Source organism: Syngnathoides biaculeatus, chromosome 23, assembly GCF_019802595.1.
Source record: "Syngnathoides biaculeatus isolate LvHL_M chromosome 23, ASM1980259v1, whole genome shotgun sequence".
NCBI classification, from domain to species: Eukaryota; Metazoa; Chordata; class Actinopteri; order Syngnathiformes; family Syngnathidae; genus Syngnathoides; species Syngnathoides biaculeatus.
The window spans coordinates 11,570,001-11,583,259 of record NC_084662.1 but is presented as its reverse complement, the minus strand read 5'-3'; the positions used below and the strand labels follow the sequence as shown (position 1 = coordinate 11,583,259).

Below are 13,259 nucleotides of genomic sequence, written 5' to 3'. Positions count from 1 at the left end.
TCGCCCATCACCAACCCGTCACTTGTTGTGCCTCCTGCGCCTCGGTAATACGCTCAATGTGAAGATAAGGAAAATGTATCACGAAAGATAAATACATACAGCACCCTTCCCGACACGACATCACATGCTCAACGAGGCGTCCATATTTCATCCAACATATCTCGACTGCCCCTAAATTGTCTCTCATGTCTGTTTTTATTTCTTTATCTGCCTTCTAGTCTGCCTACAGGGGATCGCCGGTCAGTACAGACTGTTTATTTACACATTTTGAGCACTTTGATGGACAGGAGGGTCAGGGTCTAACGTACTTGTATCCACTAGGACACAAGCTAACTAACCGACCAAGTACTACCGTAATCCCCGGCCTACAGAGCGCACCTGGTGATAAGCCTCGGTACACAGAAAGAGTTTAACGCTAACGCGGCTGTGCTAACAATAACGCTAGCGCGGTGGTGCTAACGTGGCGGCGCTAACGCTAACTAGCGCGGCTGTGAAAAACTTGCGGGTTGTAGGCCGGGAATTGCGGTAAGTACATCAAACTAGTACCTTCGGTTTTCCCTCCTGGTCCATGGTCCAATCTGAATCTGCTTTATTGGCCAATAAAGCTGATTCTGATGTTTTTGTACCGTCAATAAGTGGGCTTCTGTCAGGGTAGTCAAATGCAGTATGAATACATTCCAATTTTTTTTATATTTGGGCACAGATCAAGCTGGTGAACATCAACTCCACAGATATCGCCGACGGTCGACCGTCAATCGTCCTGGGTTTGGTGTGGACCATCATTCTCTATTTCCAGGTAATATTTTCCGACACTGTCAATCCCAGTGGAAAATAAGAACTGATAGTATTTTGCAGACAGTAAGCCAATGCATTTTTTTTTTTTAATAGACGCAAGCACCTTGCATATTCTTCAAGGCAGCAGAAATGCTAATCAAGCTGAACAGAGCAGAGACTTAAGCTTGGGAAATCAATTTTCGCACTGCGTCCAGACTGGAAGCGAGCACTCGCCACCTCGGGCGTTTTTACACATGCACGCATCGACAAGTGCTTCATAAGAATCACTTCACTCTTTTCACAGCCACAAGCGCAATATGTATTTAGCCATGAGGATATTGAAAAAGACAAAATAAGGAAATGCTGTCAAATGCTGACTATATACCATAATTTCCGGACCTACAGAGCGCACCTGATTATAAGCCTCACCCAGTAAATTTGTAAAGGAAATACCATTTGGTACATACATAAGCCGCATCTGTGTAAAAGCCGCGAGTGCCCATATTGCAACCCGAGATATTTACAAAGAATGATGGTACACAGAAAGAGTTTACAAAGTTTTAATACCTTATCTTAGCCTAACATAGCAACAACACGGTAGCACTAACAGGACCCGTTAAAAAAAAACCCATACCTAAATAACTTAAGACATGGCAGTAATACAGCAGCAACGTGGCGCTAGCGCTATTGTGGTGCGAACAGGGTCGGTTAAAAAAACAAACAAACAAAAAAAACATACCGGTAAAAGTCACTTCCCCGGCACATATATTCCACCGGTCTCACTCTCACCTTTTCAGCTCGAGTGCCCCCTTGCGGGCGTTAGAAAAAATGCACAAATTAGCTGCATCACCGCATAAGTCGCAGGGTTGAAAGCGTGTGAAAAAAGTCGCGGCTTTTAGGCCGGAAATGACAGTAGTTATGTTTTTATGCAGGTTTTTAATTTTTTCAAGACACCAAGGAGGTGTGGTGTAAAACCTGTGAGTAAAATCGTGGACTGGCCAGCAGTTGCTCACAGGGCACATATAGAAACACAAATATTTAAACTCACGATCGCAACTATGTACAATTCAGGCTTCAATGAACCGAAGATGCGTGTTTTTTTTTTTTTTTATATGGGAGGATGCCGTTGTACAGAGATTTGATAACCTCTCTCGATCACCGCGCTTCCAAGTAATACCACATGACATTTAAGATCAATTCAATTGAAAAACTCACAAGATTCAACAGTGCTTAATATACCCAAGAGTCCCGTAGATGGAAAAAGGCAGACAAAGGTCCCCACGGGACCCTTAAAAGGGGGGAAAAAAGCGGGTTATAATGCCTCGAATGTATAGGAAATATCAGGATCCAAAAGTAAAAGGTACAAAAACATCAATGGTTCAATGAGGGAAAACTATGTGGGTCGGTGGGGTGGAGTTGATGGATGATGATACTGAAATCCAGGAGATTTCTCCCCTCCTTGCCCTCACAGATCGAGGAATTGACCTGCAGTCTCCCAGCGATCCAGGCCCCGTCAGACAGCTCCCCCTCGCTGAACGGCTCGGCCGCCGGCGCCGAGACCGCCAGCCCACCCGTGAAGAAGAGACCCCTGGCGCCCGTGCAGGGCGGCGCCCGGAAGGCCCTACTCAAATGGGTCCAACAGACGGCCACCACGTATGCGCCTCTGCAGCAGCTTCCATTTTGGCTCCATGTACTTTAGATCCGTGTCACATTTACTTGTTGAACAGCCGGTTTTAAGAAACAACAGTTGAGGATCAAGCCATAATGTGAATGGGATTTGGGTTGTTGGGATGTTGCAAATGTTGGTCGAGTTCCATATTTTTATAGCCTCTCTTTCCCCCGGTTCGACTGAATTGTGTCTTTTCTGTCCCAGGCGTTTAGGAATCGAGGTGAAAGACTTCGGTGCCAGCTGGCGGACAGGTTTAGCGTTCCTCGCCATCCTCCACGCCCTTCGGCCCAATCTAGTCGACGTGGAACGTTCAAGAAGGCGCTCCAACCGAGAAAATCTGCAAGAGGCTTTTCTGTTAGCCGAAACGCATTTGGGTATCGCTCAACTTCTCGACCCTGAGGGTGAGCTACATTCCCGTGAACTCCCAAACTTGGAATTCCCTTTTTTTTTCTTTTCTTAAATTAGAACTGGGAAATGTCACTTTGACATTTTTTATTCTACATAAAAAATGAATTAATCATGAAAATATTTGAACCGCCTAGCCTAAGTTTTGAGAGGCTTCTCTCTTTGACCTTCCCGATATGATTGAATGAGTGAAAAAAATTCAATCGTTACGCGCGACACAAAAGTACAATTATGGGTGTCGGCTCCGACATCATATTAGCGGTCATGGTGCCCAACCATCTGTGCCCCCTCGTGCCAGCTCTCCACAATAAACGCCGTCTAATCAAGCCTGACATCAGAGTAATTGAGGTCCATCAAACGGTTGAGCATTTGCGACGGCGGAAAAACAGTCCCGACGACAATTTGGCTCGGAACCGCTGAAGGTTGATTTCATATCCGCTCGCTGTCTGATTACGCCCCCCCTCCCCTCCCTGCGGTCATTTGTCAGACGTGGATGTGGAGAAGCCTGACGAGAAATCCGTCATGACGTACGTGGCCCAGTTCCTGAAGCATCATCCTGACCGAGACGGCGGCGCCTCAGAGGGACGAGCGGCACAAGAAGAAGAAGTCGAGGAGGTAAGCAGCTGTCACGTCCGTCTCCTTTTTCTCTCCGCACGCCTCGTCTTTTCCCGCCAGCCTAAAAGTGTCGTCAACATTCTCTATTTTTGATTCAATTTATGTGGCTTTTTTTTTTTGTGTTGCGTGATTGTCAGTTGCCAACAGATCAAACCTCGTAACGTTTTGCTTTCAAAAAAGTCAGAATTTGACCTGAAATGTAAAAAAACGAAAATTCAGAAGAATCCAAACACACATCGGCCTGCTTAATTTTTACGAGTAATGCTAATAATGATGATAATATTTTGTTTACATCTGGCCGGTCAGTGGTGCAACCATAATGACCGACTTGCACTTTAGCAATGAGCTGACTAAGCAGTTTAAGAGGCCGTAACAAATCTGCACTTAACTTTGTGGCGGACCGCTTCCTTCTGCACCAAAGTATTATAGATATTTATTCATAACAAAACTGTTTTTTAAAAAATGTACACTATCTGACCTAAGTACTTTCACGTTTTGACTTTGATTTGTAGGTAAGTTAATGGGGAAATCCACTGGTTTGCATGAACAATGTATCCAATAGGTCATTTAATATGTACTGGTGATGTTAAATCCTCTCTCATTTAATAGTGTTTGGAGAATATTTTTATCGACAATTACGAATTTTCAGGGGTGCTGCCATTTTCTCGAGTCACATGACCTACGTGCGGAGATGTAACGTGTTACGTGCCGCAACAAAGGCGCGATTTCGTGGGACGCCATTTATGCCCAGCGCCGATTTCTCGGATTAATCCTCATCTGATGAAGAAATAGTAGTATGGGTTGATCGGGAAGACGGAGGAATACTTCCATACACAGCCGTGATTCCGAGAAATCAGCGCTGGGCTTTGTTGCGACACGTAACACGTCACATCCGCGCACGTCGGTCATCGCGAAAATGGTAGTGCCCCTGAAAATTCACATTTGTCGATAAAAATCTTCTCAAAACACTATTAAATGAGAGAGGAATTAGCATCACATTGTCAAAATAGAGTACATATTACGTGACCTATTGGATACATTGTTAATGCAAACAAGTGGATTTGCCTTTTAATGCCACGCAGCCCCCGCACTGCGAGGGAAAAAGTTTCACCAAACATCGTTCGACAGTCACTAGATTTGTTCCAGGTTATTTTCAATACTTTAACCCCCACGGTGAGACATAAAACAGTGACAGAAACATTGAGAATTCGATCGTAGGATGCAGGAAAAAAAAAATCCTTCTCAAGCAAGCCATGTTTTGTCAGTTTTCTACTGGCGTCATAGCATTTTGTACAAAATCCTGCAAAAATCCCTTGAACGCATGCTTCTCTTATATAACGCTTGCACCTGTTTGCTGATGAATCCAAAAAAAAAGCATTTGTACCACTGGGCTGTCTCACGTTGATGTTGTGTTTTTGCACGTGTCTCCGCATGTGCGTCTGCTGCCCTGGTCGCGTCGCTTGTCGTGCAGCCGTCTGTCCCGCAGCATGGCCTCGCTCCTCGCGATATCGAGGAAATGCTGGAGGTAGGAGGCAGTCGATGTCAACCTTCATCTTTCCCACTCGCGAGCTTAACATCCGACGCGACCTTACCTGACGTCACGGCATAAAAAGCCTGCGGCGTTTTCCGAGGTTTTGAATCCACCGTGACAAGATGTCATATTACACTTTGTGTTAATGCTACTTCTTGGCTCCATTAGCATGATAATGAAAGCCCCTGGCGTTGGCAATATATGCATCCGACGGTGAGTCTGTGCAAACTGTTACCGCTTTGGCTTTTTGGGTTGTATTTTTTTCCTCGCCATTGTTTTGCGACGAACAATACTCGAGTGAAGAGTTGGACAAAATGAAGATGTTAATTCTAGAAAATGACTTTCAGCTATATTCGTTCGTCTCTTAAGCTGTCATTAAGAATCGAGTTTGGGCCACGGGTTTTGCACAGGAAGAAGTGATAAGGCTGAATAGACTGAGAGCATTATCGTCATGGTGACTGAAAATCCAATGAAATGCCGGTAGGGGTTCTGAGACAAAGTCGGCTGTTTAAGCAGTGTTTCTGGCGGCTGTGACTGTTTTGACATTTTGTCCAACAGAGAAGCACGCAGGATTAGCGATGCACTTTTCACAGCACCTCTCCCACCCTCTTCACCCATCTCTTCCTCCATCCTCTCATCAATCCATCAACTTTGTCCCTTTTCCCTGCTCTGTACGCCCCCCCCCCCTTGGTCTTTGTCTGCTTTTCGTTTCTCCTCTTTTCACCAATTTCCATATCCATATTCTCACTCATCTTTCACCCCCCCCCCCCCCGTGTCTACCTCCTGTAGAGAGAGCAGCGAAAGAGCCTGAGGGAGTTTAAAATGTGGCTGGACCAGCTGGAGAGAGATGTGCTGCACGCCCAGGAGTCTGAGGCCAATCTCGCTCTACGGTACCAGGTTAGAGTGCACACTGTGTGTGTGTGTGTGTGTTTGTGTCGTTTGGAGTGGGCACAGTGGCCACAGACATTCCCATTATTAGCTTAATCTGCAGCGGCGTTACACTGGGGGGATCAGAATACGGTCACGTCATATTTTCAACGTGTCAGGCTTATTCTGCCAAGCCCGCGGATAAATTCTGTTTTCACCAGCGTGTGGGCTTTCCCCATTCGCTGTGCATAAGAGAGATGTCACTCGCAATTAGCCGCAGGTTTGTATAAAAGTGTAATAAGAGGGACGAATTTAAAAAAAACAAACACTTATTATGATGTCTTTAGAGTCGGGTGGACGTTTTTGTTCAAAACGGAATTAGGGCCACACCAAAAAGACACCATTTTGAGTTAAGTCTCGTAAAGTTTATTCCCAACATATTCTTCTGCTATTATAATCCTATTCACTTACTTGAACAACTTTATTCTCCTAAACTATCTTTATCATTTGACTTGTTTTAAGAACAAAGTACAGGTTTTCTTTTTCCTCTCCGGTGTTGCGCTCCTCCTCCTTTTTTTTAACATAGTATCTAAAGCAGGGGTGCTCAATGGGTAGGTCGATCGCGAGGCAGCCTTGGTCGATCGCAGGATGGCGTGCCAAAGGAAAAAAAAGTCTTAAAGACCTACACTCATAATTACAAATGTTACAGTCTTTATGCAGCCCGTCAATGTGTTTTATAATGACAACGTCCACCACTGCTGCTTTAGTTAGCAACACAGTCTGGGCAACGTGGAGCAAAGTCGACCTAGACATGCTGCTTATGTTTACTTTCCACATTAATGGAGAAAGTTAAAAAAGAAATGCTGTTGTTTTAAGATGCAATGACTGTCGGAGTATGTGAATAATGGAAGAAAAAGTGGACGAGATTTTCATGGTCTAGTCTGAAGCCAAAGTAGAAAGTGCAGGATGAGATGCTGTGTCATTTTCAAATTCCACCTTGGCACAGCCTGATCCAGGATGAAAGCGCAGATAATACAGTGCACAAAAAGCTAATCCTGTATTTTAAATATAGGAGGCAATATAACGTTAACCTTAAAACTGTTGGGAGCATCATCATCACCCCCCACCCCTCCCAGTCGTCAGTAGCATGCGAGAAACTGGCTGCTTGAAAAGTAGATCTTGGGGTAAAAAAAACTCTGGGCACCCATGATCTAATGAAATAACAATGTGGTTGTGTGTATCGTGTAGTTGTTCAAGAGTCTGCGTGCGCAACTGGAGATGCGCAGGAAGCAAGTGGAGGATTTGTTAAAGTCCACGCAGAAGGACGGAATGCTGACAGTAGACCAGGCGCTAGTCAAGCAAGCCTGGGAAAGGGTCTCCAACAGGGTGAGGAAATGCACATGAAGCTTCATCCGCATGCACCGAGGAATCTTAAGAGAAGACCTCAATGTTTGACGTCCTTCCGTTGATCTGTTTTTGTATCGCATCTTTCACATTTGTATTTATCATGTCGCGTTTTAGCTCCTGGATTGGCATCTGCTGCTGGACACGTCCCTTCCTGCCCCTTTGGACTCCCTGGGGGCCTGGCTGCACCACACCGAAGGAACCCTGCGACAAGACGTTGGCGCACAACAAGCCGATGACGGCAACGCTTCGGAACGACACGAGGTTGACCTGTGCCGAGAAAAACACCGCACGGAAAGGGCTTAGTAGCGCTGTTTTGACGGTGTTTATTGACTTAACAGGACCTTTTGAAGAGCCTTGAGGGTCACCAGCAGGTCTTTCAGAGGATCCACAAGGACAGAAGTATCGACGGTGTCCCCGTGCCACCCGAACAGCTACAAGACATGGCGGAAAGGTATGGAACCTTCCATTAATGGGGATATTGTTTGCACTTGCTTTCATAATTTTATACAGCTCCCAGGTATTTTAATAACATTCTTTTCGTCGAATGCAACCACATCAACAACGAAAATCGACTTATCAGAAGCTAATGCAGTTAGCTGATGCTAATCAGGATGTTCAACAAAACTCTACGCAGGTCCGCTTACCTTGGCTTCGCCATGATTGCATTGGCTTCCCATCCGCTTGACGATGTGCGTTTCTGCATAGCGGTTCCTTTTCATGATTTATTTTAGACAGTTCAGTCACTTGAAAGTGGCTGTGGATCTTCACCGAGCCAAGCTGATTAGGTCACGAGCGGAGAAAGTCTCAGTACCTCAGAGGTTTAGCGCTGCTCGCTCAGACATTTTTAGAACTGGGCCGATGACAAAATATTTACTTGGTTGTTGAATTTCGGACTTGAAGGGTGGGCACAAAGTCCAGAGACCCAGTTTACCATCTCGCTCTTGTCCAGGTTGGACTTCATCTCCACGACTTGCGGCGTCCAGCTGGCTAAGATGGAATTCCTGAAGCACAAACACCGCATGGAGGCCTTTCTCACGGAAGCCGAGTCCAAGCTCAGATCCTGGATCGTCAAATACGGCCGGCAAGAGTGCGTGGAACAGATGCTGCGCGATTATGTTGTAAGCACTCAACGGACCGTTTCATCCATCCCCTTTTGCTCGAGGTCGGGATTTTCACACTCTGATTGTCTCTGTTTCCGCCAGGTTTTTGTGGAGAAGCGGTACTTCTTTGAAAATTACAAGACTTTGTACCAGTCATTGAAAAGTGCTGGAGAGGTTTACATCGGCGCTGACGGCTCAGGTGAGGAAGTGGTATAAAACTATCATTGCGGGACAAACCTCACCAGTGGTTAAGTTCTCCACCTTTATGTATTTCTTGAAACGTGCTATCGTTTACAATCTATTCATCGAACGTACGCCCCCCACTTGTCATCAACAGCAGCTTTGTCTGCAGGCAATACAGCTAAATGAGCTTCCTCCACTCACGCTCAGCGGGGAATTCGGCCCCATTCGCTAGTTTGGGGACGCCGCTCCATTTCCGAGGCTCTCCGGGCGTCAAAACGCAGCTAGCGTGCTGGTTGCGTTATTACGTTTTAAGGCTTTCTCTCGGCTCTAGGCGACGCTAGAGCGGAAAATGTCAACTAGAGCGAGAAAGGGGTGACACCTGAGGATTCAGAGGTAGCGCACGCAAATGAGGTGCAGCCACCCCAGAACCTGCATGGGCCAGCCCGTTGTCTTGAGGCGTTATCGCGAATGAATTGAATGAATTTTTTATTGTCACAGTTGTTAAACTTGTCACCTCCTCCACCCAGCCGACGAGGGCGAGACGGGGGTCTCCCGCCTCTTGCGGGACGTGGCGGCCCAGTGGAGGAGCCTGTCCGTGGAGGTGCGCAGCGTCAGAAGCATGCTGGAGGAGGTGCTGTCGAACTGGGACCGCTACACCTCCACCGTGGCCTCTTTTCAAGCTTGGCTGGAGGACGCCGAGGGAGCCCTCAGACAGCCGGAAAATGCAAAGCAGGTGTGAGTCCACTTTCGCGTGGAGTCTTAGGAGCAGGCAAAACCAAAGCACAAAGTGAACTCATTTGTGCACATAATGGGGATATTTCTTCTATCGCATCGCCGTGGCAAAGTAGATTAGTCAGCTAATTACTCCTTTTGTTTCTTCGTTTAAGTCGACTGCTTTGTCTCTTTTTTTTGATGAGCTGTTGTTTTTCCATTAGCACAGTATCTTTCTTTGTGTGCGTTCATTTCCACGTCTGCTTCTTTCTCGTAAGTCTCGGGGCTCTTTGTTTCTCTAATCGCCTGCCCTCGTCTCCACGTCCCTCCCCCGCTCTCGTTCCAGGAGTTCTTCAGGAGCCTCGTCCACTGGGCGGACCAGCATGCCGCCATGAACGACGCCGGGAGTTTTCTCATCGAGACGTGCGACGAGTCCGTGTCATTTGAACTCAAGCAGCAGCTGCTGCTTCTCAACGGACGTTGGAGGGAGCTTTTCTTTTCGGTCAAACAGGTAGCCACAAAAGTGTTGAAAGCGCACGAAAAGTATTTTCATTTTTACTTTTTCTAACTTTGATGAAAAATGGTAGACTTCAGCCCAACTGTGACCCAAAAGAGTGGAAAAGTACAAGAAATAGATGAACCCTTAGTCCATCATAATCCCATTTATCTCTTTCATTGTAGCACACCCAAGTCGATGAGTTGGAAAAGTGGCGGCAAGACCATCTGAAGGCCATGTGGACTTTGACAGAACTTTTGGATGCAGCAGATGCCAGACTCAGCGCTCCTGTGCAAGTGTCTTTCCTCAGCGTACAAGCGTTTTTGCAAGATGTGGAGGTGAGAACAACACACTATGTATGCATACTATTGTATCTTAATCAACATGGACATTTTATCGTCTTACGTGAATCCAACATTAATGTTCTTGTGATGTAGAAAGAACCAAATCTTAATCCGAACTAAACCCGCAGACAAACTTCAGCTGTCTCAATACTTTTGTCCATATATTACAAAGGACTCTCGATGCTTTTATTTGACGCGTGACACGCTTCGCGTCACGTCCGAATGTCGACTAACAAGACCCCCTTAACCTCTCATTTCAGAATACCAAGCAAAAGGTTGTCGCCATGGAGACGCAGTACAAGCTGGCCGGCCGTGGCGCTCAGCTCCTCGCCAAGGATGCGCCGCGCGATGAGGCCGGCAGGGTGATCGCGGCCATGACGACCGCGAAAAGTCAGTTGAGCCAGGTGGGTGTCAAAGCAGAGTGTTCCCAGCGAGGATTTCATTTGATTTATTTTTTTCAAGAATGAACCCTGTAATATGTTGTTGCTTTAATATAGCCATTTTTTAAATTAAAATGTGTCATCAAATAACGGATACACTGATTGATAAGAGAAATGAATAGAAGAAAAAAAATAAACTAAGTTTTGGCGTAAAATGACACGATTGACTCAGATTTATTTATTTTATTGGTAAATTATAATACAAAAATCATTTCTATACGTACACATTGACTTTTTAGTCTTTTAACTCACATATAGAGGAGTTTTTGGAAACAAATTGAGCTCAACAGTTTGCCCAGTCTTGCGTTTGAGGATGATGTGACTTTTTTTTTTTTCCATTTCTTTTCTTCTCACGCCTGAACGATTGCATTTCGAGGTGAGGGAGCGCTGTCCCATCTTAGTGAGGGAATGTCACGCCCTTCTACCTCTGCTGGAGGAGATGGAGAAACACATCTCCATCTTTTATCAAGCCCTGGAGCGAGCCAGTCGTATTACTGCCAGAGACGCAGACACACTGAGCCCAACCCTGCACAGACGCAAGTGGCAGGTTAGAAGGATGATACCGTTCAACTCAAAGAGGCGTGAAGGTCAAATCCCATCATCAACTCTTACGCTCAGGAATTGCTGAACCAGCAGCAGAGTTGCAAACGGTGCCTGGCGGTGATCGAGAGGAACCACCACGCGGTCCAGAGGGCGCTCGCCAACAGCAAGATGCTTCAAAACCTGGACAGCGGCCTGCTGCGGAGGACGGTGGCTGAAGTGCAAGGCTCGGCCCAGGTGAGAATTCTAAACGCGCGTCATCGCGCAGCACGCCATGCTCTTGATCAGATTACGAGGCGATGGAACGCACCCGGGGGGTCCCGGCCATGAGATTTGCACGCCTCGTTAATTGAAAAACAAAACAAATGCACGCTCGTGACTTCCTCTTTGTCCCTCCCTCCTCTCAGGCGCTGCTAAAGGAGGTCGCGGAGTGGAGGAGGCGCGAGGAGGCCAACAACAGCCTGAGGGGGAGGTTCGAGGAGTCCAGACTGGATCTGGAGAGAGTGCTGAAGAGAGCGCAGGAATGTTTGGGAGAGACGGGGGACGCCGAGGAGTTACTGAACAAGCACACGGTGAGATCACGTCTAAAAATTACATGTTAAGTGATTAACACCATCTGCCTTACAGTTCTGAGGTTCTGGGTTCGCATTTTCTCACTGTTTAGCTTAATGCTAGCAAGCAATGCAAAATGCCATAAATGGGCTAACAAATAGCATCTCTGTCACAGCGTACCCCTTTAAGAAACTGATATTTGATCACAAAGGGTGGAGCAACATTTTTAGACACACGAAAGCAATCTCCACGGCCATATATATTTTTTTATCCTTTGCAACAAACAGCTAAAAAAAAGTTTTAATTGAGTTGCGGAAACGCCAGAAGGAGCAACACAATTGACATTGAATTGAAGCAAAAAAATGGAGCAAAAAACTTGGTCACACGAGGAATTTGACTTGTATCTAAAGGCACCACTTTTCAGCATATGAGTTCCTACCCTAATGCAGAAAATTGATGCAGGGAATGGATGGATAGTTGTATATCATCAGCAATGGTGCGACTTTCATTTTTTTTCTAAATATTCACCCCAGCAGTGACATCAGAGCAACGCGATTGGACGCTCCCTAAGCCCTTTGAGACGATGCCTCGACATCATCGCCACATCACTGCTCTGCCGGCTTTGCTTTTTAACTTGTTGCGCTCCAACTGCCGTCTTTTTTAACTTTGGTCTGACAGGATTTTTTCGGCCAGCTGGACCAGCGCGTGCTGAGCGTCTTCCTGAAGGCGTGCGACGAGCTGACTGACATCCTACCGGACGCGGAGCAACGGGGGCTGCAAGAAACGGTCCGCAGGCTGCACAAACACTGGAAGGTCAAAGGCTTTTCATGCTTTCCCAAACTAATTAATGACTTAAATTCAACTCCGGGGACACGCAGCAGACTTTTCATTAACTTAACCAGGAGGGCCTTCCACATTGTCTCTACTGTGCCTGCTCACATGGGAATGGAGTGGAATTGGACTTTCCCATTACTTTTTGAGTTCCTTGAATGCATTAACCCAAATATTTTAACCATAGCTTGATTGCAACAAGATGGAGTCGAAATAGAATGTAATGCCTACTTCTTACCACTTTATACGATTTATGCGTAACAGCTAAAGATAGTTTGAGAAAGTAATGCATACACGTGAATTAATAACATTCCAAAACTCTCCAAAATATGTAGTGTGTATGTATTGCAGTAGTAATGTTTATGTCCCTGTATAACTTAATGAGCCAACATTCACACACAAATATAATGTAGGGAAATTGATATATTAAAAAAAAACTGTAAACTTGAGAATTACAACAATTAAATTATTAAAAATATTTACAAATATGATTTACAATTGTTGATGCCAGTGCTATATAGTAAGAGCCAATGAAAACACAAAGATAATTTAAGTAAATTAATACATGAAAAGAAAATATTAAAATGAAAATATTAGCAAATTAATAAAATGACTGTTAGTTTTAATAAATCACCCATACAAAAATTATTTTTTTCTTTTCAACTGCATTAGAGTCACAAGCACATTAAAATAGGGGAAATTTTCAGATATCTAGAGTTGATTATTGAATAAAAAATAAAATGACAAGTTACAAATATATAGAATTAAAAAAAAACATTTCGTACTATTGTCTT

The 13,259-nt window shown here is 45.3% G+C and overlaps 1 protein-coding gene across 7 annotated transcripts in view; it reads left to right on the top strand.

The window, feature by feature from the left end:
• syne1a (spectrin repeat containing, nuclear envelope 1a) overlaps window positions 1–13,259 on the top strand; it is a 139,952-nt gene that overhangs the window by 31,106 nt on the left and 95,587 nt on the right. For 5 of the 7 annotated variants that reach the window (XM_061811975.1, XM_061811978.1, XM_061811976.1 and 2 more), the window contains 20 exons: window positions 219–239; window positions 704–796; window positions 2,246–2,427; window positions 2,648–2,844; window positions 3,336–3,463; window positions 4,935–4,988; window positions 5,784–5,891; window positions 7,110–7,247; window positions 7,383–7,529; window positions 7,607–7,719; window positions 8,218–8,386; window positions 8,471–8,567; window positions 9,079–9,284; window positions 9,609–9,773; window positions 9,944–10,096; window positions 10,363–10,506; window positions 10,919–11,089; window positions 11,161–11,319; window positions 11,490–11,654; window positions 12,313–12,447. In XM_061811975.1, the coding sequence (XP_061667959.1) occupies window positions 219–239; window positions 704–796; window positions 2,246–2,427; window positions 2,648–2,844; window positions 3,336–3,463; window positions 4,935–4,988; window positions 5,784–5,891; window positions 7,110–7,247; window positions 7,383–7,529; window positions 7,607–7,719; window positions 8,218–8,386; window positions 8,471–8,567; window positions 9,079–9,284; window positions 9,609–9,773; window positions 9,944–10,096; window positions 10,363–10,506; window positions 10,919–11,089; window positions 11,161–11,319; window positions 11,490–11,654; window positions 12,313–12,447 (2,745 nt within the window). The remainder of the gene's footprint in view (window positions 1–218; window positions 240–703; window positions 797–2,245; window positions 2,428–2,647; window positions 2,845–3,335; window positions 3,464–4,934; window positions 4,989–5,783; window positions 5,892–7,109; window positions 7,248–7,382; window positions 7,530–7,606; window positions 7,720–8,217; window positions 8,387–8,470; window positions 8,568–9,078; window positions 9,285–9,608; window positions 9,774–9,943; window positions 10,097–10,362; window positions 10,507–10,918; window positions 11,090–11,160; window positions 11,320–11,489; window positions 11,655–12,312; window positions 12,448–13,259) is intronic. The other 2 variants (XM_061811982.1, XM_061811974.1) reach the window with 1 other exon arrangement.